The sequence below is a fragment of the Diospyros lotus genome, chromosome 8 (genome assembly GCF_014633365.1).
Source record: "Diospyros lotus cultivar Yz01 chromosome 8, ASM1463336v1, whole genome shotgun sequence".
NCBI lineage: Eukaryota > Viridiplantae > Streptophyta > Magnoliopsida > Ericales > Ebenaceae > Diospyros > Diospyros lotus.
The window spans coordinates 38,342,803-38,366,052 of NC_068345.1; the positions used below are offsets into that span (position 1 = coordinate 38,342,803).

Consider the following 23,250-nt stretch of genomic DNA (forward strand, 5'->3'; position numbering starts at 1 on the left):
GAACTAACTAGTTTTAAAAATTCTTTTAAGACCGTATTATTAAAACAAACATATTTTCAAAACTCTTTATACCAAAAATCAAGAACCAGAATTAATCAGGACCTGACAACTGCTACTGAAAACCAACTACTACAATACCCTTTTTCCTAGCGTTTTCAGTAAAGCTGAAGCATGGCCAGAACACGTACAACTCCGTCGGGGAAGCCCAAAATAGCAGCAGATGCAACAGTGGGAGTACTACTTGTAACATAGCACGGATACAAGGAGAGAGCAAGTTCCTATGATTGACAGTCAGCCATAACAATCTCAAAACAAGTGCAAACAAATTGAACAAACAAGAAGAAACCCCAAGCTTCCCATGCCCCACTGTTTGTTCAAGACCCTTCCTACCCCTTCGGTACACGTACATACTTATCCACCTTTTTTTTTTCGCTTTTTCTCTGAAAGAACTTTATGATTATAACAATTAAAACAGAACATATACAAATAGGTTCTGCTCCCCCACTTTTTTTGTTTGGTTTGGTTGGTTGGGGGGGAGAGAGGAATAAGTGGGGATTGGGAGTGGAATTTTCATCCAGGCATAGCAAAGGAAAAGCATCATGTCAACAAGAGCCGCCATCCAACTGCCTAAAACATTTCCAGTAGGCTAAAGAAAGAAATGCTGCTGATCAGGCAGGTTACTTTTAGAGCCCTATGCATCTCCCTCGTCAAGCAGTATAAACCAGTTCCGTGTACTAAAGGTTAGGTGATTGAGGGGAAGAAATTTAGACCCATTTGCCGTCTCACATGCTCTGGTATCAACCTGGCAACAAGCTCCGGAGAAGCTCCAGACAACTGCAACCACCACAATATCGTTTAGCCATTATGTTAGCATGAACCAGAATTTGATGATAGATTAATATTATACCAGTTCGCTTCAACTAAAGGAAGTCTGTCATAAACTTAGTTATCCTTGTTATTTACAATGATTGTCTGCAGGAATCTACTCACCGGAAAAGAGAGAGAGAGAGAATTACACGCCTATCCTATAGATGATGCATTTTCCCTCACCTTCCCCCCCATCCCCCAAAAGAAGGGGTAAAGAAATAAACTTCATGTGGGAACAAAAAATTAAGGCCCGGTTCAGTTAAAACATTTTCTAGTTTTTAACTCCAATTTTTTAACTAAAGATGTCCTAACATTTTATGTTTCAAAAATCCATAACATTCATTTTCAAAAAATTTAGAAACATCTAAAAGAATGTTTTCTAATTCATAATATAAAGCTGAAAAATTAGAAAATTAAATTTTATATTTTCTAATAGGAGATTTAATTATTCAATAGAAAATTGGCGTTCAAAAACATAAAATGTTTTCTAAAACTGGACAGGCCCTAAACTTCTCAAAATGCAGAAAAGATATATCTTTTCTGTTTTGTTTCACTTTATATATTGTGAGTGAGTGGGGTCATCCTCAGGTATCAACTACTGCTGATCAGTAAACAATTAAAAGTCCCTTTGATAAGCAGGCCCTTCAATATTTTAATAGAAATGATCTTTTTGCCATGAACACTGAACATCGTATCTTCTTAATTCTATGAGATGCTGAAGCTTTAACTAAAATCTCAAAATTTTGAACAGATTTCCATTTGTAAAACAAATAGGGGCATCTTGCGCAGAAATGCAATTTAAATCAAAATTTAGATTTAGATAATGGTGAAGGGCGAAAGCTCCCCATAGATACAAGTTATTTATGTGATGTGGGGTAAAAAAAATGTGCAACAAATAGTGAGCCACCACATGAACACGGGGCATGACAGATAGGTCCTTTAAATATTCAAGGTGGATAAAACACCCAATTGTTTTGTGTTCACACTATTGATGATAGCCATCAGTTACCACTACAAAAGATAACCCACAAAACATTCAAGGTACTGAATGTTTCATAGGCATAAACAAGCTTGTTCTCACAACCAATAACCTCAACCTGATCTCATCATTGAGGATAACCATAAGCAATCAAATTCCTTATCACAACCACGCCACCCTAAGGTATAACAGGAACAGGTATAGCTACAGGCATGGAATAAATGCTCTTCACATACAATCTTCACATAATATATAAGCTTTCACCTTATATTTTGCTATATTCTTCTTACAACCCTCAGACCAAACCTTTAAGGACCAGGATAGCTTTCTTATTGCAGTTGTAGAAAATTCAACTATCGTGTGATATAAGGCACTGAATGACTTGATGCTCATCACATTATACGTTAATAGAAGTCGTGTTCATCATGCCGCATTATTGCTTTATTTCATTTTTATAAAGACATGATAGGATATTCCACTCATAAATTGAGTAATCTCCTCTAATGAATTACTCCTTATCACAACTGCTTCCAAGCAAAGTGCATTAGTTAGCCAACAACCAACACAAAAGCAGTCAGATGTTTTCAATATTAGCCGATCCACCTAGTAAAATTAAGGATTGATGTTATCATTTGTTGTTTTTCAACCTTCACATCTCTACACACACACATTAGAGAATTAGTGTATCAGTCCTTTTTTTCTAATTTATTCAGTAGGACAATGTCCGTGTTACCTTATAAAAAAAGTTTGCGAAAATATTGCCTTTAACTTTTCTGTTTGCAATAGTTCTTTTTGGGGGGAAAATGAGTCAGATAGGAATAGTTCTTAAACTAACTTTTCTATTCAAATTAGCATTTAACTATTGGAGAACAAATAAAAAAATAACAAGGATACTTTGTGTGTTCAACCCGCAAAACAAAAGATAGTACTTAAAGGAAGAAGATAGTACTTGTACTAAAGGAATGAAAGGGAAGATAGTACTTGTACTAGAGGAAGATAGTACTCGTACTAAAGAAAGAAGAAAAAGTGGCTGTGAAATGTACCTCCTGCTTAAAGTTGAAAAGAGGAGGTAATGAGCGACCATTTGGCAGACGGGCATTAGGTTCTCGAAGCTCATTAAAGAAAGGATGTGCACAAGCCTCCAGCTGTAAATATCAAGAATGGGACCCAGTCAATGAGGGAGAGTGTGTGAGCTTAAATTGTCACTACTCATTAACTAAACATCAATGAAATATCTACACAAGTGGAAGCAGAATAAAACTCACTGCAGTGTAACGAAGGCTTGGGGAATATTGCAGTAACCGTGAGGCAAGATCTATTGCTTCAGGAGGCATCCGTTCATGAAAAACCTGAAATCACAAGCTCAATATCAGAGTGACTCAAGATTTTATGAAAACAAAAAATGACTTATCAAAGGTTCAAAGTGGAATGAAAAGCATACCTTATGCCAAGGGTGGGCCTTTATCTGTGGAAACCTAAAGTCAGTGTAATTGGGATTCATACAACGAATTTCTTCCCGAGTGGGTGTACCAAGAACCTGGATAACAGGTGTAAGGAAATCTATCACATTGCAAAAGAAATGCATGATTTCTGATATTATTTATGAACGCACCTTGATAATCTCCACGAGCTGGTCCACTGCATTTTCCCCAGGGAATAATGGCTAGGAAATTTTGCATAGTAAGATGTCAGCTAAACATGAAATGATCAATGAATAGAAGTTTATGTGGTTAGAACAAGGAAAACATCGCTTACCTGTCCTAAAAGAAGCTCAGCAAGAACACAACCAGCTGACCAAATATCAATTGAAGTTGTATATTCTGTGGCACCAAAAATAAGTTCTGGGGCCCGATAGAAACGTGAGCATATGTAAGATATGTTTGCTTCACCCTTCACCTGGTGGCAATTAGGATAATGATTAAAACATGAAACATGCTATTGAACGCTCAATGCCCCTGAAACATTAACTCTGATGGTATTCCCCAGTACAATTCATTAATAGGAGGGAGCCACTTTAATCATGAAATATTAATAAGTTTAACATCATGATATCCACATGAATGAAGGCAACCACATTCCAGCTTGGATCCTTACTAGGAATCATAGTTTTGAGTCACTCGTTAAGGAACTATGAATTACACAAGCATCTTTGATCATGTGATCAGGGAACAAGGCAAGAGAACCAAACATCCAACCAGCAAGACAAGCATATCAATTGCTAGATTAAGTATTCCTAGTTAAAATTCCTTGGCCCTTTGTTTTAGGAGAAATAGTTTGGGATGTGCAGGATCAGGAGGATGAACTCAAAAGAAACTAGACCTGCATCCATACAACATCTTAGAAAAACAGCTGACATTATAAATCAGATTGTCAAGAAACATCGCCAGCAGAATCCAAAATCAGCCAGGTCATGTTACATAACAACTAACTTCATTATGCTTTTGGTAGTTCAGAGTATTTTTCCAGAAAGTTTTAAACGGAAATTAGTATGCCAAGCACAGGTCATGCCAGTTAAACCAAAAATACTACATGAAGACTACTTCAAGACGAAAAAGGGCGCTATATCTCCAATCTAGATCCAAAAAAGATATACGGCATTACAAGCACACAAGCAAATAAACACTTCAAATTTTTTTATGAGAAGTTAAAAGAAAAATAAAATTTCTATAGTGCAAAACCAAATTAACTTACAATACTCATAAAATTAAGCTACTCAAACACATGAATCTATACAAATGACTGAGTATACTACCTGGAAAGAAATTTACATCCCACAAAGGAAAGAAAAAACTGCATAATAAGAACTACCATAGCAATTAAAACCATTCATAACCATAACAGGCAGCTACCCCTACTACACGAGTGCAGGAGACTTAAACAGTATGATTATAGATAGCAATGCTGGAGTCATCATCAGGTACTAATTTATCATAGTTTTAATAAAACACTTCCATTAAGAACAAAACTGATCAAACAGATCATGTAAACTAGAAGGAAGAATAATGTTAATAGTACAATACAAAACATAGCTGCAGGGAGTAAAATTTTGGCCCATTTTCTAAAGGTTTATAATTCATGATATAGGCAATTCTCAAAGTGGAAAAGGAAATCTAAGCAGTAGAGGGAGGAATGCATCTGATGAACAACACAATGAGCATCAAGGTTTAGAAAGAAAGAATATGTCATATAATAGACATGACTTGCACATGTGATAAACGAATAGCCAAAGTTGGGTAGAATCTTTCAACCACCATTCCTAAACTATTATATACTATCAGTTTTCCAGTGCATCTGCATTAGGGTCACCACAGAACCTCAAAAAAGTTCAATTGGTCATCTAAAAGAGAAGAAGACTGGAAAGCAAAAATAAAGGGTTACACTTACCAGCATCTTTGCACTTCCAAAATCACAAATCTTGACCTGATGAGAAAGGGCATCAACCTGTAGAAGGAAAAGAATGACATAAGCTGTAAGCAGAGAACCAAGAAGGATTCTCACAAATAAACAAAATGCATACCAAAACATTTTGAGGCTTCAAATCCCTGTGGCAAACTCCAGGAACAGTGTGCAGATATGCCAAACCCCTGAAAATCTGGAAGGTACCACCTTCATTAATACAAGTGCAAGAAATACAAAAACAATTTAACCTTTGAAGAGACCACCCCACATACTTGGTAAGTATAAAGTTTCACATAGATGAGAGGCATTCTTTGGTTGCTGTAATGCTTCAAAACTCGATACAAGCTCTCTGGGACATACTCCATGACTAAATTGAGAAAAAGCTCATCTTTACTCGTGGTGGAGAAAAAGCAATGTTTTAGAGAAACCACATTTGGATGATCCATCGTGCGCATTAATTGCAGTTCACGGTTCTTGTATCTTTTGTCTTGCAAAACTTTCTTTATTGCCACTGTCTCTCCAGTTTCCAAGCATTTTGCCTATGGAAGCCAGCATTGTTGCATCAGGGGAGATTAAATGATTCAGATACAATGAAGAGTACGAATGTCATCTGCATACCTGAAAAACAATTCCAAATGACCCTGTCCCAACGACGCGTTCTGCCATGTAACTGATAGTCTGCAAATAGCATCAAAATAAAGAAATAACCCCCAGTAAGAGGAAAATTAACAGAGGGAGATACCAAAACATCTATATATTCTAGAGCAAGCTGAGCTTACAACTTTACAAGTAGATATCAGAAATGTTAAAAAAAAAAAAAAACAAAAATGAACGTGAACATTTATGGGCTGGTTACTAAGTGTCTCTCCACGCTGAGTAATATATGTATGCGTGCATGAAGCAGTAACACATCCTGTTGAGATTAGCTCGAAAGGATATTCAAGAAGGTAGTATTATTACCCGTTTAGGTTCTCCATTTTTGCCACCAATTGTTGTGGAAATGATATGACCTGTGACTGCTTCATTTGCACCTATAACTGGGGCAGTTATCTCCTGCAAAGCACCAGATCAAGATGTCAGGCATGAAATTCACAGATCATGTAACAAAGAAAACAAATGGCCTTTAGTCTTCATAAAAATAGCACATGAAAAAATAAACAATCCTGGTCATATCAGAATTTAGAACAAGTTGAGAGATCAACAAAGTACTGATTCCATGAGACCATAGAATAAGACCCACCAACCCCGGATAGCAAAAGGTCTGTTCAAGAATTATGACATTCCACTGATAAATTTCACTAAACCAAATAAAAGAAATCACAGTTTGAGGAATTAAAACGATAAAGAGCAAATATCAAACTAAAATTACACAAATCAACAATGATCCGAAAAGTGGTTAAGCTAAGATTCAGACCAAGCGTCAAGAGAAGCTCAATGAAAACCTAGATCAGCTAAAGAGAGTAACAGGGAAAAGAGATCCATAAACATCAAGCCCTAGTACGAAAACCTCCACCAGAAATGCAGGCGGAGAAAAAGAATCAGATCGTCAAAGAAACCCTAACCGACCTACCGTCTTGGTTGAACAGAAAACCAAAAATAAGCAGAAACCAAAACGCAGATGCAGCGAAACACTTTAACCAAAAGGCCGTGCACACATCGGAGAAATTTCGTTGCCAATTCATACATCAGATTCACGGAAAAATTTCAAGAAAACGCACAGATACACAGATCGATCTAACCTTATCGTCGGCCATGATTTTCCCGACGATGGACGAGGAGAAGAAGAATCTTTCTTTTTGACAAAACTAAAAGTTTCAGCTCATAATTGTCGGGCGGAGGGATATGGAGGCCCCATCAACCAAACAAACTCCATGTGATTCCAGCTCCTCCTTTTTGTTCCTCTCCCCCACTACTTGTCTTGGGAGCAACACAAAGGCCCCTACATGTCCCAATAATTACGAGAATGACATTTCAAAGGTTCAGCCTCCGGCCACTGGCCTCCAGGTGTTTGGGACGTGGGAAAATGCAAAGAACCCGAGGTTTGGGTATTTTCTTTTTTATTTTCTCGAAATTTGTCCTTTTATTTACTTGTTCTAATAAAAACCAGAAAGAACAAATTTATTTGATTTACTTCACAGCTAAAATAAACTCATAATAGATAATGCTTAATTTTTGGTCCGCTCATTTCCATCCTTTGCCTGTCTAAATAAATATATATAGGAAGATCTAGACAACTCAGTTTAAGTAATTAATTAATTAGTTTGGGATAGTATTAGGATGTAATAATTCACATATCTCTTATTTTATATAAAGTGTATTTATTATATCTTATTTTTAATTTTTAAATAATTCTATCAAATAATATAAATTTTTTAATATGTCGTGTTTTTTTAAAACCAACAAATAAAAGCCTCCTTTTAAGAATTAATTATTTTTAACATTTTGAGGCAATAATATAAAAGCGGGTTTGAAATTAACATGAATGCATTTGTAATTGTTGTTACCTGTAATCGTCGAACACCTTGAAATGCGTTATAATGTATGTACCCGAGGAGGATCTAAAACTAACCAATTGATTGTGACCTAAGCAAGCACATGCAATTGCTGTGGCTACTACTGGCTAGTGCCTTACCTTAGAACATCTCTGAACTTTTATATTAAGAAGGGAGGTATCTCCTCTCATGACTTAATCATCTATGACACCACCACCTTCCCATTAATCAAATATAATAGCCCACATATACCCTGAAGCAACTTCAGGAGTCCCAAAATGAACAACCTGGGAATCAATCTTTCTCAAATTCTGCTAAAAGCAATGTGTTCTTAAGTCGTCGTTATGGCAGAAAATCGAAGTTCATTGCCATTTTGCAGCACCAACTATTTCAAGCTTGCAAACTTCAGTGACGAAAAGATTAAAGCTACAAAATACAATCTTCTTCACATTATATTACAAATACAGAAAACCAAACAAGCCGGAATCATTTCATTCGCTGCTGAGTCGAATGATTGACGAATGGTGAAGAATTGATCGATGAATGGCCAAAAATGTAACAGAAAAGAGTGATAGAAAGCGAAGATATCATTCACTATGGAGTCAAAACTAACAATGCATCTCTCTCTTCTGTGATCGTCATCATCGTAATCCTGCTGGATGATGATTTTCCTCCATCTCTCTCAAACGGATAATGAATATGATGATGATGATGCTCTTTTACATTTTCGTCTAGACTATGAAGGGGGGAAGAAGCGGTTGAGATTAAAAGGGAGCGTGTAAAACTCCTCGTTACGACTATCCCCATTGAATGCCCTGAATTTGGCCCACCAAGGCATTCCCCGGTCTCTGGCGCTGTCCTTGTACTCCAGCGTGTTGTCCAGGAAAACTGCAATGATCAATGCAACAGTCGGCGAAGACAAGAAGATGGTGTTGAGGAAGTCGTTAAACTGCATGGGGATCGCAAGAACAAACAATTTGGTTTAGCTTATGGTTTTTGGTTAACAAAAGAGAATTAAGTTGAATCCAATCTCAGTTTGCCACATATGCTGCTACAGGTGCAACGATGACTCACCCATCCGGCCTTGGTGTGAGCAGGACCGTGAAGAGTAGCTGCAGTGTATGCCCTGAAATACTCGGGAATAGACAATCCGAGGAACATGGCAACACCAGTGATGAATAGGTTCCTCATCGAGTTCATGTTTGTGAATTGCAGGAAAGACAGCCCCACGGAGGCTGAGAAAAAGGAAAAAAAAGAGCCATGAATGACATTTGGTATAATAGATAAAGAAAATATTAGAATCCGGAAAGAATAGAATACACGTCAGACTGGAACTTCGATTCTCACCAACAAGACCGAAGAACACACAGTAAACAGCAGCAAAGATTGTGAATGGAATGGAAGCAAATAGAGCTCCAAATTTCCCTGCAAATATTAGCCAAAATAATAAGTCTTAAGTGGGGAAGAAAAAGGTAAGCATTCATGATTGAATCTAATAACTTGTCACTGACCCAACATGGAGAAGAAGATCATAAATCCGGCTGAGATTTGTATAACTCTGCGGCTTCCAACTCGGGTGGTTCCAAGAAGGCCTATATTTTCTCTGTTAGTTTGACACGAACTCATTAGCATCCATCTCCAACCAAAAACTAGAAAGAGAAAGACCAAACAAACTATTCATTCAAGGGAGGAATCTCTTATTGCTTACACAGAAACAGTAGATCCCGTAATTGTCCCAAAAAGTCCATCCAGTAGAATCCCGATTCCCTGTATCACAAAATTTCAAGTTAAGATCTTTTGACAAGTATTACAAGTCAGTTAATTAAATTCACACCAAATGTTTGTTAAATCTTTTCTTCATACCAAAATATAAGGGAAACAGAAAATTACAGAATTAATTATAATCTAAGTGATGCATGTATATCTCTGCAACATACAGTGGTTTGGTCAATGTTAGTTTCACTAATCCTGTTGCAAATCAGTTGTTCAAAGTCCTCAATTTTGTACATTCAAACTTTTGCAGTTACGCACCTGCCAACCGATACCACGGCTAAGAATATGGGCAGGAGGCGGCGTGGCGCTTGCCAGACGAGATGCTGCCTTAAATGCGCCAGTTGACTGTCAATATAGGCATTAAAGTTATTTACTTATAGATCAATAAGATCAATTAGTTGACTTGTGTTGTCCAACAAAAGGTCACCTCAATCATGGAGACGAATACAGCTGCCATCATTCCGAAAGCATGACCGGCATCAAAAGTAGGTGCACCCCATTGTAACGGATATGGGATCTTTATCCTGCATGGTGATAAAATTCAAAGGATGAACCAAAAAAGACAAGTGCTTGGGGACATTTCACATGCATAAGGATATTGTTCATTGAAATCAATTTAGCAGAAATATCAGCACCAACCATGGTGCAGAAGAAATGAGGTTCGATCTGTCAGTCCGGCAATTGATTTGGGTTAATTCTGGTCGATGTTTGTACGCACCACTGGCCGTCAATAGATGTGCATATGCCCACATAACTGTAATTGATATCAGAAGTGCAAACCGCTCCAAGACAGGCAGCCCTCTTGTTTGGAAATGTTTTAGATACTGTGAGAGCAAGCACAACATTAAAGAGAATAAAACCTTCGCTTTCTTCCTATTATGTTTCTTGTACAATTTAGAGTACCGCAAGAGTTTATACAGCATGACCAGTTTCGTGTAAATAAAAACCAAGTTGGGAGAATAAAAGCATGAGACATGACTAATTGACTACTGAAGAATCTTATTGAAAGAAGGAAAGCTTTGGCCCTAGCAAAACACCAATCCAACTTTCTAGACTCGGTCACTTTCAAAGTCTTATTCTGCAAGGCGGCAGCTAACTGATTATTATTTGCGAGCAAGATCATTGCTAATTCTTGGAAGTGCTTCATATAACACAACCACCTCTTGAAGCAATTATCGCAACAAAGAGGATTTTTTCTGATGCCCTTTAATCAGGCAGGAGGTAAATTTCAACAAGCTGCTGGGTCAAATAATTAAAGCTGTAGTGTGATCTCTCCATGGGCTATTCAAGTTCTCTTAAAGTGTGATTTTTTTTTTTTTTTGGGTCAATTAAGAACAGTTTTTTCTAGAAACTGAAAGAGAATTGGAGTTTAATAGCAACACCTGGGAGAAGGCAACAAACAAGATTAGCATCGGGACACCTATTTCCACACAACGCCCAGCCTGTAAGAATTTTGCAGGTATATTAATTAGTAGAGGTGAAATGAAGGAAAAGGTGTTAGTTATGTCAGTTTTATCAAGTGAAGTTTTTTACTTACCACCGGAAAGCCTCTATCAAACAGACCGAAACCCACCAATGATATTACTGGAACCATTCCGAGAGGGCTGAAAAACCTGAAGTTATAATGTTCAAGTCATCATTTTGAAGAATTTAATAACTGTATTTCTCATTTACAGAAATGTTGAAATTAACGCCACACCTGGAACAAATAGCCCACAGTTGACTGTAACCAAGAATAATTTGCACACTTGATGCTACTATTAAAGCGCCTTGTATTGCCCTCATCGTATTGAGAAATCTCTAGAAGTAGAAACAAAACAGAAAAATTTTAAATTGTGGGAACAAAGGTTCATGAACAAGCTTGGAAAACATGATTTAAGTTCAGTTTTTCTCAATATAGTGTCAACTTTAATAACAAGGAAGACTTTTAGCTCAATCTCCTCCTTTAAACATTAGGTAACCAAAAGCCAATGAGGTAACATACCAATGAACACAGAAAAAGTTTTCGATTTTCTCTAAAGGAGTCAACATTGTTTGGAAAAGAATGCGGATCAAAATAATCCAATGGACTTCGGGAATGATACTCACAATATGTGGGTCCGGAATGCGCGACAAGGACTGATCATGAACAATGGAAATAATGGGGACCATGAATGCCCATGATCCTCCAATGACAGTCGGCAATCGGGTTCCGAATAGTGTTTGGAGGAGGGTGTTGATTCCTTCCACAAAAAGCAGAGTCTGGACTACCCTCACTTTATCATGCTGATCAAGTGATGGCCAAAAGCATGTTAATCAAATATTGAAGAAAATTCCAACTTTGCACTGTAAATCCAATTCTCCTTATCTATCAACATTTATAAATATGTTTTTTTCTGTTTGTGTGTGTGTGTGTGTTACGTGCATTAGTCAATTAACCAGCATTCAGAAGAACAATTGAAAATATTTTATCCGCAAAAAATGAAAAGAAAATTCGGAATTAGAATAAGACTTGATTGCCTCTATTCCAAATATGAAAAGAACAATGTGACATAAAATGAAGCAAAACAATATACAAGTCATGCAAATCAACAACAAAGAGAACTGGTGTTTTGAGAATGAGCAATGATATAAAAACAAAAATTCCACACCAAGAGGAGGACTAACTGAGTGATAACCATAAATTAAAAAGAGCATCCAACATACGCTTTACGATATCATTCCAATGACAGGTTTTTTGTATGTAAAATCTGTAAGAATATCATTATTTTCCTTTGAGAAGTTACTCACATCAGTTCCACCCATCAAGGGAACAAGAAATGTAGGGATCATCACAGCAGTCCCCAATGCCAAGATATAGTGCTGAAAGCCCATCGCAATGGCCTCCCCTGTTGAAGGACGTGAACAAACTTTAGATATTCTGATCAAATCAAACAAGTGATTGGAGATGCGGGTTTGAGATAAAAATGCAAAAGAACATACCCCAGGAAGGGTTGGAATCAATACAATATTCCAAGCCTTGAAGTTGGTCCATTGGAGGATGGCTTATCTCTTCTGGTTTTGCTTCCGCCATGGACGATACGATACCCACTTGAGAAAACGAAAACTCGCCCGAAATCTAATTCCCCAAATGGGTTCCAAGAACAAACTGAACAAATTTTTAGCCAACCAGCGACAGAAACTGAAGAATCAGAAATGGTGGAAAGCAGAAAGTTGAGAGAGAGTGAAAGAGAAAAAGGAGGTTAGAGAGAGAGAGAGAGAGGGAAAATGGAGGTGGAAAGGAAGAGAGAATGAGGAGGAGGCACTTGAATCCCACTCAACAAAACAGAGGCTTTTTGACTCTGAGTTTTCCGTTAGCTTCTCGTATATTCCCAAAATGCCCCTTAAGGAACTTCCAAACCAGATGTTACCGTTAACACTCGTGCCTTCGAACTCCGTACTATTTTAATCCCTGCAACTCAGACTCCCATCTCCAAGTGATACTAATTTATGATGAATTTTGAACACAAGACAGTGTAATTATTTGATGTTTTTAGAAATAACTTTGTAGTTATATGAAATGTACTGTGATGATGATACCAGGCTAGGTAAAATTTGAAGCTTCTAGCTTATTAAATTCTTAAGCTTTCTATCTTAAAAGGAGAGAAAGAAAAAGCTAGAAAGTGATGGGCATTTTCTCTTCTTTTTCAAAAGGCATTAGGGTTTGATCCATTCTATGCCTAAAGTTACAATGGGGAAAGGGAATGGATAAGTTAACCTAATGATTTTATTAATTGTTTACCATAATAAATTTTTCAGAAAAAATAATTTCATATTAACCTTAACTTAAAATGTTGAGATTACAAGGAGTTACTTATAAAGGGTTATAATCTTATGAATTAAATTAGATAATACCAATGTGAGGTGTAGTGTCATTTGATCACTTTATCTGATTTTGTTTATGAAAATTTCCTATTAACTCTACAACAATATGTATAATTAATCATTATTTAAGAGGTTCATATTAAAGAAAAAAAAAAAGTCTAGAGATCACGATAGGCTTACCTACCAGGTTACCGAATGGGGTAAAAAGATAAATTTACCCCCACGTCCTACTCTCTTCTTTCCTCTCCCATAAACTGCCCCGTCCCTACTCTCTCATCTCCTCTCCAATGGAAGTCGTCTCATCGTTGCCGTCGCGCCTTGCTGTTGTCGCCTAACATTGTCTCTGTCACCTCGCTGCCTCATCTCGCCTCGCCGACAGTCGCTGCATTAACTATTGGCGAGGCAAGATGGTGATGGCAGCGGCGAGATAACTACCATGAGAAGCAAAATGAGAGAGTAAGGGCAGGGGCAGTGGCCCACTTTATAAATTTGCAAAATGAGCAGGGACAAATTCATTATTTTACCCTTATTCAGTGAGGAGCTAAGTAGGGTTATTTGACCCGTAGAATGACTCAAAAAAAAAAATTACTTAAATTGGTAGTTAGTAAGTTAAGAATAAGGTATGTCACAAGAGCCAAAATGTCAATCTCAAAAGTTAAGCACCAACTAATAAAAATAGCACCTCCAGTCCAACGGACCTTCACTTTCACATTTATTTTTACAATCTGTATATGGAAGTGGTGAGGAAGAAGGGAAGGTAGAAATTGAAAGGGGCTGTTTGGATTTATCATTTATGGTATTCTGGCAAATTTGAATCAGAGGCAGTGATGTGTTGTTTTTGATACGGAGTAGTGTGTCTGGGTATAAGGCCCAAACAAACGTGGGCAGGCAGGAGCAGAATAGATGCGAATCTCCAACGTCTCAATTTTGATGCAAAATAACACAAAGCCACCAACTTTGATATCTGAGCCCTCTCTCCGTACCATTATACATTAATCCTTCCAAAATTTTACACATTTATTTCTGCCTTCAGGCTTTTCGCTGTCGCCAGTACTAGCTAGCAGCGATCCACAGCAACTGACGTGGCATTTTTCTTTCAATAATATTATTTAACATTTATATAAATAGTACATATTTATATTAATATTAAATTTAAGTGTTCAAATAATATTTTTAAATATAAATCACATTAATTATTATAATAAATATTTTTTAAACCGAACATAATCGGAAATGTGACCTATACAATTATAATTTATTTATATCTTTTCAAAATAAAATAGTCAATTGGTTACTTAGTCCTTCAAATATAATAACTTATTTAGTTTTTAAAATAAAATAATTAATTTAATTTTAAAATATTATATAAAATATAGTAACTAATTTGATATTTAATTTAAAAAATAATACACAAGGCCCATTGGGGAGCCCAACGAACAAGCCCAAGCGATGACGAAGTGGAAGTGGAACCGCCGATTATTTTGTGGTAACTTCGCCGGCGGCAACCAACGAAGAGGAACTGAACCATTAACATACACCTTATCTAAAACACAAAATATACTTAGTGGCCCTTACCCATTAACATTACCATTTATTAAATAAATGTGTTTAAAAATACTCATTAGATTCATTTGGAACAGGGCATGGATTGTGTTCATTATCAACAGATCACTGTCTCATGGGCAATCTTTCTTGGGGCCAAGTTGGGCCCAAGAAGGAATGGCCAACTGTTGGCAAATTAATCAAAATATTATAAGACTTTGTGGTAAAATATGATTAACCTGACATCTGCAATAAATCTTAAGCCATCACCATCTTTCTTTTTGGGTCATCCACACAAAATTAATGCAGAAGAATCTGATCAGGAAGCTGTAATTTTCAATCAAAGTTGGGTTATGAAGCAAATATTTTGGACCACATGACATGGGTCCGAAATTTGTCTCACCTTTGGGCTTCAAAGAAAGGACCAAAAAAAATGGAATTCTCTCGAGGTTGATCACAATAGCTTTCAACCATTTACTCCACCACATCTTTGATTTGTCCTAAAATGCTTACATGGCAGCTGCTTCCTACCTAATTTGTCTATCAACTAATTAATAATATGCTCCCACAAAAGGCAAGATAATATATATTATTATATATTACAAATTAGAATTGCATAATTAATCTTCTATAATTGGGTAATTTTCTCTTTCTTTTTTTTTTCTGCTTTAATTTGATAATTTATTAAACTTGGAAGGGAAGAGTGTGCATGGGATTCTCCGGTGGCATCCAAGAAATAAAGGGAGGAGAAGATGGGGTAAATCGTAAATGGTCCCTCTGAGAAAAGATAGAAGTATTTACCCTTTTATTTCTTTACACAAAGCAATTGTATAGAATATTAGAAAGAGGAAAACCAGAGGATTAAAGCTACCAAAACAAAAGATAAAAAAAAAAAAAAAAAGAGAAAATAAAACATAATTTTAAAGGAGGGGCTCAAAAGATAAAATTGAAAGGAGAACTCATGTTTTGGGAGAAAAAACACACATAACTGTTTAGTTATAATTTATATGGAAATTATTTTTCTTTTAAAAAATATCATTAAAGGCCCTGTAATATTTTGGCCTCTTTATTTAAGATATTTTTAATATTAAATTTAAACTATAAAAAGAAAGCTACTCAAGTACAAAAATAACTAAAATTACACGAAAATTAAATGACCCAATAGATTTCTTATAATAGCCTAAACCACAAAAAATATGGGTATAATATACAGCAATAACAGCATATCCAGTATTTATCCCATTACATGGGTAGACTATATGAATATGGATATAATATATTTTAAAAAAACTCTTGATTAACAAGATGACTTATTAACTTTAAATAAAAAAAAAATACTTTTTTATATTTTTGTGGTGCATGATCATAACAAATAGTTCTTAAATAAAAAAAAAAATCAATCAAAAATTCTCTCAAAACAGTAAAATTGTTCAATAACTGCAAGCAGAATAAAGACAAAAGAGACAAGTATCGGTGGTCCTGACCGAACCTTTTTAACAGCCGCCCCACAATATACTAAATCCCGTGCATGTCACGTGACGCCCCCCACAGTCAGTTACAACGTCGGACATGGGGTGGCCCCGTGTCCTGTTTAGCATTTCATTCCGAACTATGAAGTCAACCAACACGGCTTAACTCGTCCTTTTCAGCCGGCCATGTCACGCGCTTATCCGCGCGTGGATGGCGACAAACGGGTCGACTCGCTCAGTGAAGCTCGGACGTGACTGGGTGTATGTCTTTGAGCAGGCCGACAACTTGCTGCATTTTGGGACGTTTCGCGGGCGTCTCCGCCGTGCACAAGTACGCGACTCGGAGGCACTCCACCATCTCAGTCGCTGAGTCGCCGGCGAGTCCAAGCCGCGTGTCCAGCACACTGGCTCCGAGTCCCTCTTTCACCAACCTTCTCACCCACCCCACCGTCTCGTCCGAGCCTAGCCTACCCGTCAGCAACTCAATTAACACCGCCCCGAAACTGTACACGTCAGCCTCAACCGACCCGTTAACCCCGTCCTCCTGACCCAGACCGAAATCGGTAATCCGGGGTTCCAAGTCATCCGCCAGCAGAATATTGGAAGCGACCAGGTGGCCGTGGACCACCGGCTTCGACTGCGCGTGGTGGAGATAGGCCAGCCCGCGGGCAATGCCGACGGCGATGCGGTGGCGCGTCCGTGCCTCCGTCTTCTCCGGCGACGGAATTTGATGCCCGCCATCTCGGTCGGTTGGATTATGCTCCCAGGTGTCGGTGCTCCAGTCCTCCACATTGGGTACGCCGGCCGGAAGCTCGTGGAGCCACCGGTGCAGGTCGCCGTTGGGCATAAACTCGTATAACACCAGCTTCTCTTTCCCTGCAAGATACGGCAACGCAGTCGTCGTATCAGCTCAATGGCCAAAAAACTTTTGAGTTTTGACAGTTTGAAATCTAATCCAAGTAGGGTCCAAATAATCAAGCACGAAAACCAAGTTTTTGTAATCATGGGGGGCGTTGGATTTGCGTGACGAACGAGACACAGTGTACGACAGCTTCTCAGCAATTTAAAGCCACTGCCAAATTGAACGGATTCATCGTTCAATTACATTTTCACCCCGCAGCTTTCGCTTTCGCCCAGCTAGATCCGTCGTTTTCAACAAATTTACAGAGCACCTTCCACCATTTACGACGTTAAATAATAAATGTAATTTGATAATTTTGGTTAGTGTATATATATTGGTTTGTACACTACAGATTTTAAATTTCTAAATAAAGGCTTTGTATTAATTAATTTTTGTAAATACCTGCGATGCAGTAGCCCGAAATAGGCAACAAGTTGGGGTGCCGGAGCTTGGCCAGGTCTTCAAATATGGAGACGGCGTCGTCGTTATCGACGGCTCTGGCTCGCTCGAGGACCTTGATTGCCGCGTGGAGGTCACCCGGAAGCACTGCCCTGTACACGGGGCCACACCTGCCCTCTGATATTAGCGACTCCTTGCCGAAGTGTGACGTGGCGGCAATGAGGTCCTTGAACGTGAGGTTCATCAACGGCTTCTCGAACATAACCACCGGCGCCGACGATGGTTCCCGGATGTCGGCGACCCACGACGAGCCAGACTGGGTCTCGAAAGCGAACGGCCCCGATTTGTCCATCTTGAATGGAAATTGAATGGGCTGGGAGATCGACCACTTCATCGTCCTGGCCAACTTCCTCTTTCTGTACATGCAATGAATGAAAACAGCCGTGGCCGCCAAGCCCAGAATCCCCGACCCAATTGACAAGGCCAAGACTAGAGCCTTGGTTTTCGATCCGGGTTTTCGCTTCTTGACTTGTTTGGCGACGGGTCTGTGTTTTTCGCGGCGCTTGTGAACTGGTTCAGTGTTTTCTCTGTTGTTTGCTTCAAAAGTTTGGGACTTCGGAGAGCTGAAATTGCCTGCATGACTGAACGCAGATTTACCAAACCTTTGGACGATGTCTGGAGCTATATGGCCCGTGAAGTTGTTGAACGAGAGGTTCAAGAACTTGAGGCCAGTCAATGGCGGCAAATCAGAAGGAAAATAGCCTGTCATTTTGTTGTTCGAAACATCCAAGTACTTCAAAGACCGAAGATTCGAAATGGATTTCGGATTGCCCGAAATGTTGCAGCTCGAAATATCCAGATGTTGAAGCTTCGAAAGGTTGGTGAAACCAGAAGGCAAGACCCTGAGGTCATTACGGGAGACATCAAGCACAGTAAGGTTCTGAAAAGCAGGGACGAAGGCCAAACTGGTGAACCTGTTGGTGGAGAGATTGAGGATTCGAATCGATGAACTGGACCTGGTTCGGAACCCGATGGATCCCCCGAAACGGTTCTCGGAGAGGTTGATTTCAACGAGGTTTTGTAAGGACCAGAACCAGCCAGGGACGGAGCCTTTCAGCGAGTTGTTGGAAAGGTCGACCTTTTGGAGGTGAGAGAGGTTTCTGAGAAACCGCCATGAAAGAATACCGGTGAGATTTCGGGAAGAGAGGCTGAGCTCTGTGACTGGAGGGCTTGGGCAGCTGAGATTGGAGGAGTGAAGCCAGGAGGAGTTGAAGCCGGCAACGGAGCTGAAGGCCTTGGAAACGAGCTGTGGGTCCGTACTGTTGCATGTTGAGGAGGATCCTATGGATGCTACAATGGACATCACAAGGATGAATCTGAGGAGCATCTCCATTCCGTATCTTCTGGGTTCCGATCGGCTTCAAGCTCTTGCCGCCCTTTTGCCTCCCATGGTCGAGAGAGAGAGAGAGAGAGAAGATTTCAGTGTTCCAACGAGAGCAGGCCACGGAAAAGAAAGATACCGATAGTGGGCTACATATATGTATATATGTGTATATGCGCTTCAATTTAATAGATAATCGATACATCAAAACCAAATTGTGTCTCAAATTAATGACGAGGCAATCTCAACCATCGTCAATGCACTAGATTATATTTAGATAAATTATCTTATTTTTAATTTAAAATTATTTTTAATAATTAATAACGTTTGACATTTTGAGGAAAATGAAGCACATTTTGAGGAAAATGAAGCGGCGGAAGTTGCAAGGCAGCGTTCAATGGATCAACCACCTCGCTTTGACTCTGCCCCACCTCTAATAAATATTTTATTTAATGCTCTATTTTCTTTTTAGTATTATATATTTTATTTATTAAACAAAATTATTATGCTTATTTTTTGGAATTTAGGTTATCAAATATTTCAAATGTTTCTTAATAAAATATATAGAAACAAAGAATTATTAGCATCGTTTAAAATATTTCATGATTTGAATTGGAAAAAAAAAAGTACAATTCAGGCTAAAAATAATCAGTTTTGTAAATATATTATAATTTAATATATTTTATCAATCAAAAAAAAAATTAAATATTGAGAGTACTAATTAATCAAGGAGTGTTTGATGTTTTATGTGAAATTTAGTATTAATGATTAAAAACTATTAATAATTAATAATCATTGTTAATAAATAATTATCATTAATTTTATGATCATTGATGTTCAATGTCACATACATTATCAAAGTTTCTTGTTTTCTTGTCTCTGCCGTTATTCACTCCCTCGAGATCTTTACCTTAAATCTTTAAAATTAATTTTTTTTAACAAATTATATTGTAAATATTTAAATTTTACATTTTATAATAAAATAGTTTATTTTTTTGACACCACAATCATTATATTTTAATTTTTATTACAATTCAATTATTATGATTTTTTGCAAGTTTCATTAACGTAAATGATATACATCAATATAACTCTCCAAATTACTTGATTTTAAAGTTTATATTTAATGTGTCATGATAAAAAGCGTTAAAAATAAATTAATAAATGAATCAATACAACTTAGCCAGGACGACCCAACAATAGAGAACCGCAGGAGATCCGCGACAGATAAGTGGTCAATATGGCCCATAGATTGGCAAAAAAGGCTGCGAAGGGCCTCGCGAAAAGTAACCTTGCGCCCCAGCAGTGCAGCCACGCGGGTAGCCCCCGCGGCCTAACCACGAGGCATGAGAGGCTGCGGTCACCACAGCCAAAACATTTCTCCAAATGTGGGGAGTCCCGTGTAAAATAGAAATTTATCTGAAAATAATATACAATTATTTATAAAAAATTATAATTTTAAAAAAATTACATATGAAGAGAAACCTTATCTATAAGAATTTTAATCATAACGAATTAAGAAATATAAATATAAACGTTATCGTAAGAATCATAATCTTGAATTACTTAGAATTATTACATATTCCTCTATAAATAGGTAAACACTCATAAAAAAAAAAAAAATACATCTTTGATATTGATTAAAATTCTATTATATAATTTTTTACATCTTTAGTATCTGATTTAATTATCACAATATTTATGAGAGAATCTCACTACACCCTTTAACTATTTCTTTCCTTGCAAACTTAAAGCAGTCAAACGATGAAGTTCTTAATTAAATAAATTTATTATTATATTTTGATAATAATAATATTAAATTTAATATTAATTGATTTTTTATGTAAAATTAATGTACGTTATGTCCATTTTTCTAACAAAGTTGATGATCACAAAGTTGATGAAAAAGTAAAATGGGGACAAAATTATAACAAAATTTAAAGTCTAGTGATTGTGATAATAAAAATTAAAGTAACATAAAAAATTTATTATGAAGTATAAAAACTAATGTCAATGTTGGGGATTGATCGATCGTGATTCGTTTGCCCGCATTGAGGAAATGAACACGGAAAGGAAAAAAAGAAGGCACATCAAGGAATTTAATGTAGTTTCATCGATGTTTCGACGATCGACACCTACAAGCATTTCGACGCTCTAGTTAGTAAAAGAGCAAAGTCATGGTCGTGTATCAGTAAGTTAGAGGAAAAAACATGTCATCCATCCTCCCCAGAGCTGGCTCATATAAGATGGGGATATTCTCCTCTCTGCATGCATCGTGCATTTGTAGATGATGAAACTAAGTATCCGACCCCGGTAAAGGTACACAAGTGGCAGCATGGTGTCAACAGGACCTTCATTAATATGGATAGGATTCGTTATTAATGAGGATGTGATCTGTCAGTAATGAGGATGAGATATGAGGCGAACATGCGGATACCCAATTGAGACTGCAATGATGTTGCTGCAGGCTGATACAAGGCCAGGATGGGATCGGCATGGGCCGAGAGAGTAGGGTCCAGACGGCCCATCTAGAATAATGCTTAGTCCACAACAGGTCTTTAGTTGTCTTGCGATCTTCTTACTATGTGAGCTAAACAGTTAGGCTAGCGAACTGAAAACATTATTGAGAGCTCACTCAATTAGGCTAGCAAACTGAAAACATCGATGGGAGTGCACTTGGTTCCGCAGTTTAAACTCGGGTCTCAACGACGTATAATCTTGTTCTGACGAGTTTGGCCATTTATTAGGCTTCAAGAGATTAGGCCGACCTGCGGGGTCGAGTCCAATCCATAAAAAGCGATCCAAAAAATATCCATAACAACTAATAATATAATTACCTTTTTATTTGTATAAATAATTTTCTAATTTGCATATGTGTCACACAGTTTAGCCCTATTTTCGAATAAAATTGAAATGGCACTTTTGCAAATACGAATTATAATTTTTTCAGTTAATCTGTAAGTTTCGAGAAACAACTGGATTGACTGGTGTCAATCAGTGAAATTACATTTATAGCCCTGCATTTGCCTCGAATCCGGACCGCTGTAACCAACTTAGATCCGTCATTATTGGAAGACTAGCAGGGTCCCACTTTGATGTGCGGTGATGATGCCGCCACCGGCACCAGCATGGCGATTAATGGACGACAGTATATGCGCATGATTATTTTAATTATTATATTAGTACTAATAAATACATTTTTTATGTAAAATATATTTATTATATGTTATTTTTAAAATTTAAATAATGTTATTAATTAGTTAAATAATTTAAAACACAATATGTATATTTTAATTAATACTTTTTATTATTAATTAATAAATAAAATATAATAATAGTTACTACTTATCATTAAACTACTACCCAATAATTAATTAATATGTTTTTTTTTTCACCTAGGTGTCCGAACGTCGCTCAATTAATCCTTAAGGGTGGGTGACATTCCACCGATACATCTTTCGAGAAAATTTCAATATGAACACAGTCTATACACATCCAGAATTGAATATTCAGTCCAGTCCATGCGAGATTTAAATCTTTTAACAAGTTGTCGCATTGATTCGAATATTAATATTTCATATAAAATTTTAAATACTTTACCACTATATCATGCCCATGGGGGCTTAATTAATATGCTTTATCCACAGTTTGAATAGCATTTGAGCAAAGATGCACTATTTAGATCTTCTTCTATCTCTATTGTTTAAATGTGCATGGACTCACTTAATATACAAAGGAAAATGATATTGATACTCTATGAGTTACACCATGAACTACATAATGTATCTAAAATATTTAAAATATTCCTCACTTAAAGGTGATGAAATGGGGTGGTGAGATAACGTGAAACGGTGAGGCGCATGACTAAAATACCCTCACCCAAGGCAGTGAGGTGGCACGAGGTGATGAGGTGCAAGAGATATTTTTATCATTTATAATGTATTATGTATGTAATTAATACCCTAAGAGTCTAGAGAAGGGTAATATATATCGAGAATAAGTAAAAAAGAAAACAACACTAATTGGATATCTTTTGAGCTGAATGTAGGTAAAAAAACTCCTGAATTAAACGTGCTTGAGTTGGGAAAGCTTAAGAATGGGTGACCCCTGAGAAGTTCAAGTAGGCCTATCAGGGTAAGTTGTTCTGATTCTTCCTATCACTCAATGAGGGATGTTACAAGAGAACTCATAGATTAAGCGCGCTT

The 23,250-nt window shown here is 37.3% G+C and overlaps 3 protein-coding genes across 12 annotated transcripts in view; all 3 read right to left on the reverse strand.

Annotated features, from left to right (window-relative positions):
* LOC127807543 (nucleobase-ascorbate transporter 2) overlaps nucleotides 1–12,792 on the reverse strand; it is a 30,788-nt gene extending 17,996 nt beyond the window's left edge. Inside the window, exons 1-14 of one of the 10 annotated variants that reach the window (XM_052345477.1) lie at nucleotides 12,472–12,792; nucleotides 12,280–12,377; nucleotides 11,599–11,775; nucleotides 11,210–11,310; nucleotides 11,048–11,123; nucleotides 10,893–10,952; nucleotides 10,150–10,334; nucleotides 9,938–10,034; nucleotides 9,769–9,855; nucleotides 9,446–9,504; nucleotides 9,249–9,340; nucleotides 9,085–9,162; nucleotides 8,812–8,972; nucleotides 8,130–8,686 (exon numbers count right to left, since the gene is read on the reverse strand). In XM_052345477.1, coding sequence (XP_052201437.1) covers nucleotides 8,474–8,686; nucleotides 8,812–8,972; nucleotides 9,085–9,162; nucleotides 9,249–9,340; nucleotides 9,446–9,504; nucleotides 9,769–9,855; nucleotides 9,938–10,034; nucleotides 10,150–10,334; nucleotides 10,893–10,952; nucleotides 11,048–11,123; nucleotides 11,210–11,310; nucleotides 11,599–11,775; nucleotides 12,280–12,377; nucleotides 12,472–12,562 — 1,575 coding nt within the window. In that variant the 5' untranslated portion in view covers nucleotides 12,563–12,792 and the 3' untranslated portion in view covers nucleotides 8,130–8,473. Of the gene's footprint in view, nucleotides 1–8,129; nucleotides 8,687–8,811; nucleotides 8,973–9,084; nucleotides 9,163–9,248; nucleotides 9,341–9,445; nucleotides 9,505–9,768; nucleotides 9,856–9,937; nucleotides 10,035–10,149; nucleotides 10,335–10,892; nucleotides 10,953–11,047; nucleotides 11,124–11,209; nucleotides 11,311–11,598; nucleotides 11,776–12,279; nucleotides 12,378–12,471 lie in introns of those variants that run through there. The other 9 variants (XM_052345485.1, XM_052345484.1, XM_052345486.1 and 6 more) reach the window with 9 other exon arrangements.
* On the reverse strand, nucleotides 257–7,152 carry LOC127807546 (shaggy-related protein kinase eta-like). Its single transcript, XM_052345489.1, has 12 exons — nucleotides 6,985–7,152; nucleotides 6,206–6,298; nucleotides 5,864–5,923; nucleotides 5,518–5,784; nucleotides 5,364–5,438; nucleotides 5,231–5,287; nucleotides 3,602–3,742; nucleotides 3,459–3,509; nucleotides 3,288–3,383; nucleotides 3,112–3,195; nucleotides 2,890–2,991; nucleotides 257–834 (listed from the first exon to the last, which is right to left on the reverse strand). The coding sequence occupies exons 1-12, from the start codon at nucleotides 6,997–6,999 to the stop codon at nucleotides 742–744; spliced, it is 1,134 nt and encodes a 377-aa protein (XP_052201449.1). The 5' UTR covers nucleotides 7,000–7,152; the 3' UTR covers nucleotides 257–741.
* Nucleotides 12,793–16,240: 3,448 nt separating the features above from the next.
* LOC127807084 (calmodulin-binding receptor kinase CaMRLK-like) lies at nucleotides 16,241–19,206 on the reverse strand. The gene is made up of 2 exons (XM_052344696.1): nucleotides 17,668–19,206; nucleotides 16,241–17,240 (listed from the first exon to the last, which is right to left on the reverse strand). Exons 1-2 carry the CDS (start codon nucleotides 19,055–19,057, stop codon nucleotides 16,600–16,602), a joined length of 2,031 nt encoding a protein of 676 aa, XP_052200656.1. The 5' UTR covers nucleotides 19,058–19,206; the 3' UTR covers nucleotides 16,241–16,599.
* Nucleotides 19,207–23,250: the final 4,044 nt, after the last annotated feature.

Coding starts and splice junctions, on each gene's coding strand:
- LOC127807546 (XM_052345489.1), bottom strand. Junction 5,439..5,517: donor TGAAACTTTATACTTACCAA/GTATGTGGGGTG, acceptor GGTACCTTCCAG/ATTTTCAGGGGTTTGGCATA. Junction 835..2,889: donor TTTTCAACTTTAAGCAGGAG/GTACATTTCACA, acceptor TGGTGGTTGCAG/TTGTCTGGAGCTTCTCCGGA.
- LOC127807084 (XM_052344696.1), bottom strand. CDS start 19,057: ATGGAGATGCTCCTCAGATTCATCCTTGTGATGTCCATTGTAGCATCC. Junction 17,241..17,667: donor TTCGGGCTACTGCATCGCAG/GTATTTACAAAA, acceptor CGTATCTTGCAG/GGAAAGAGAAGCTGGTGTTA.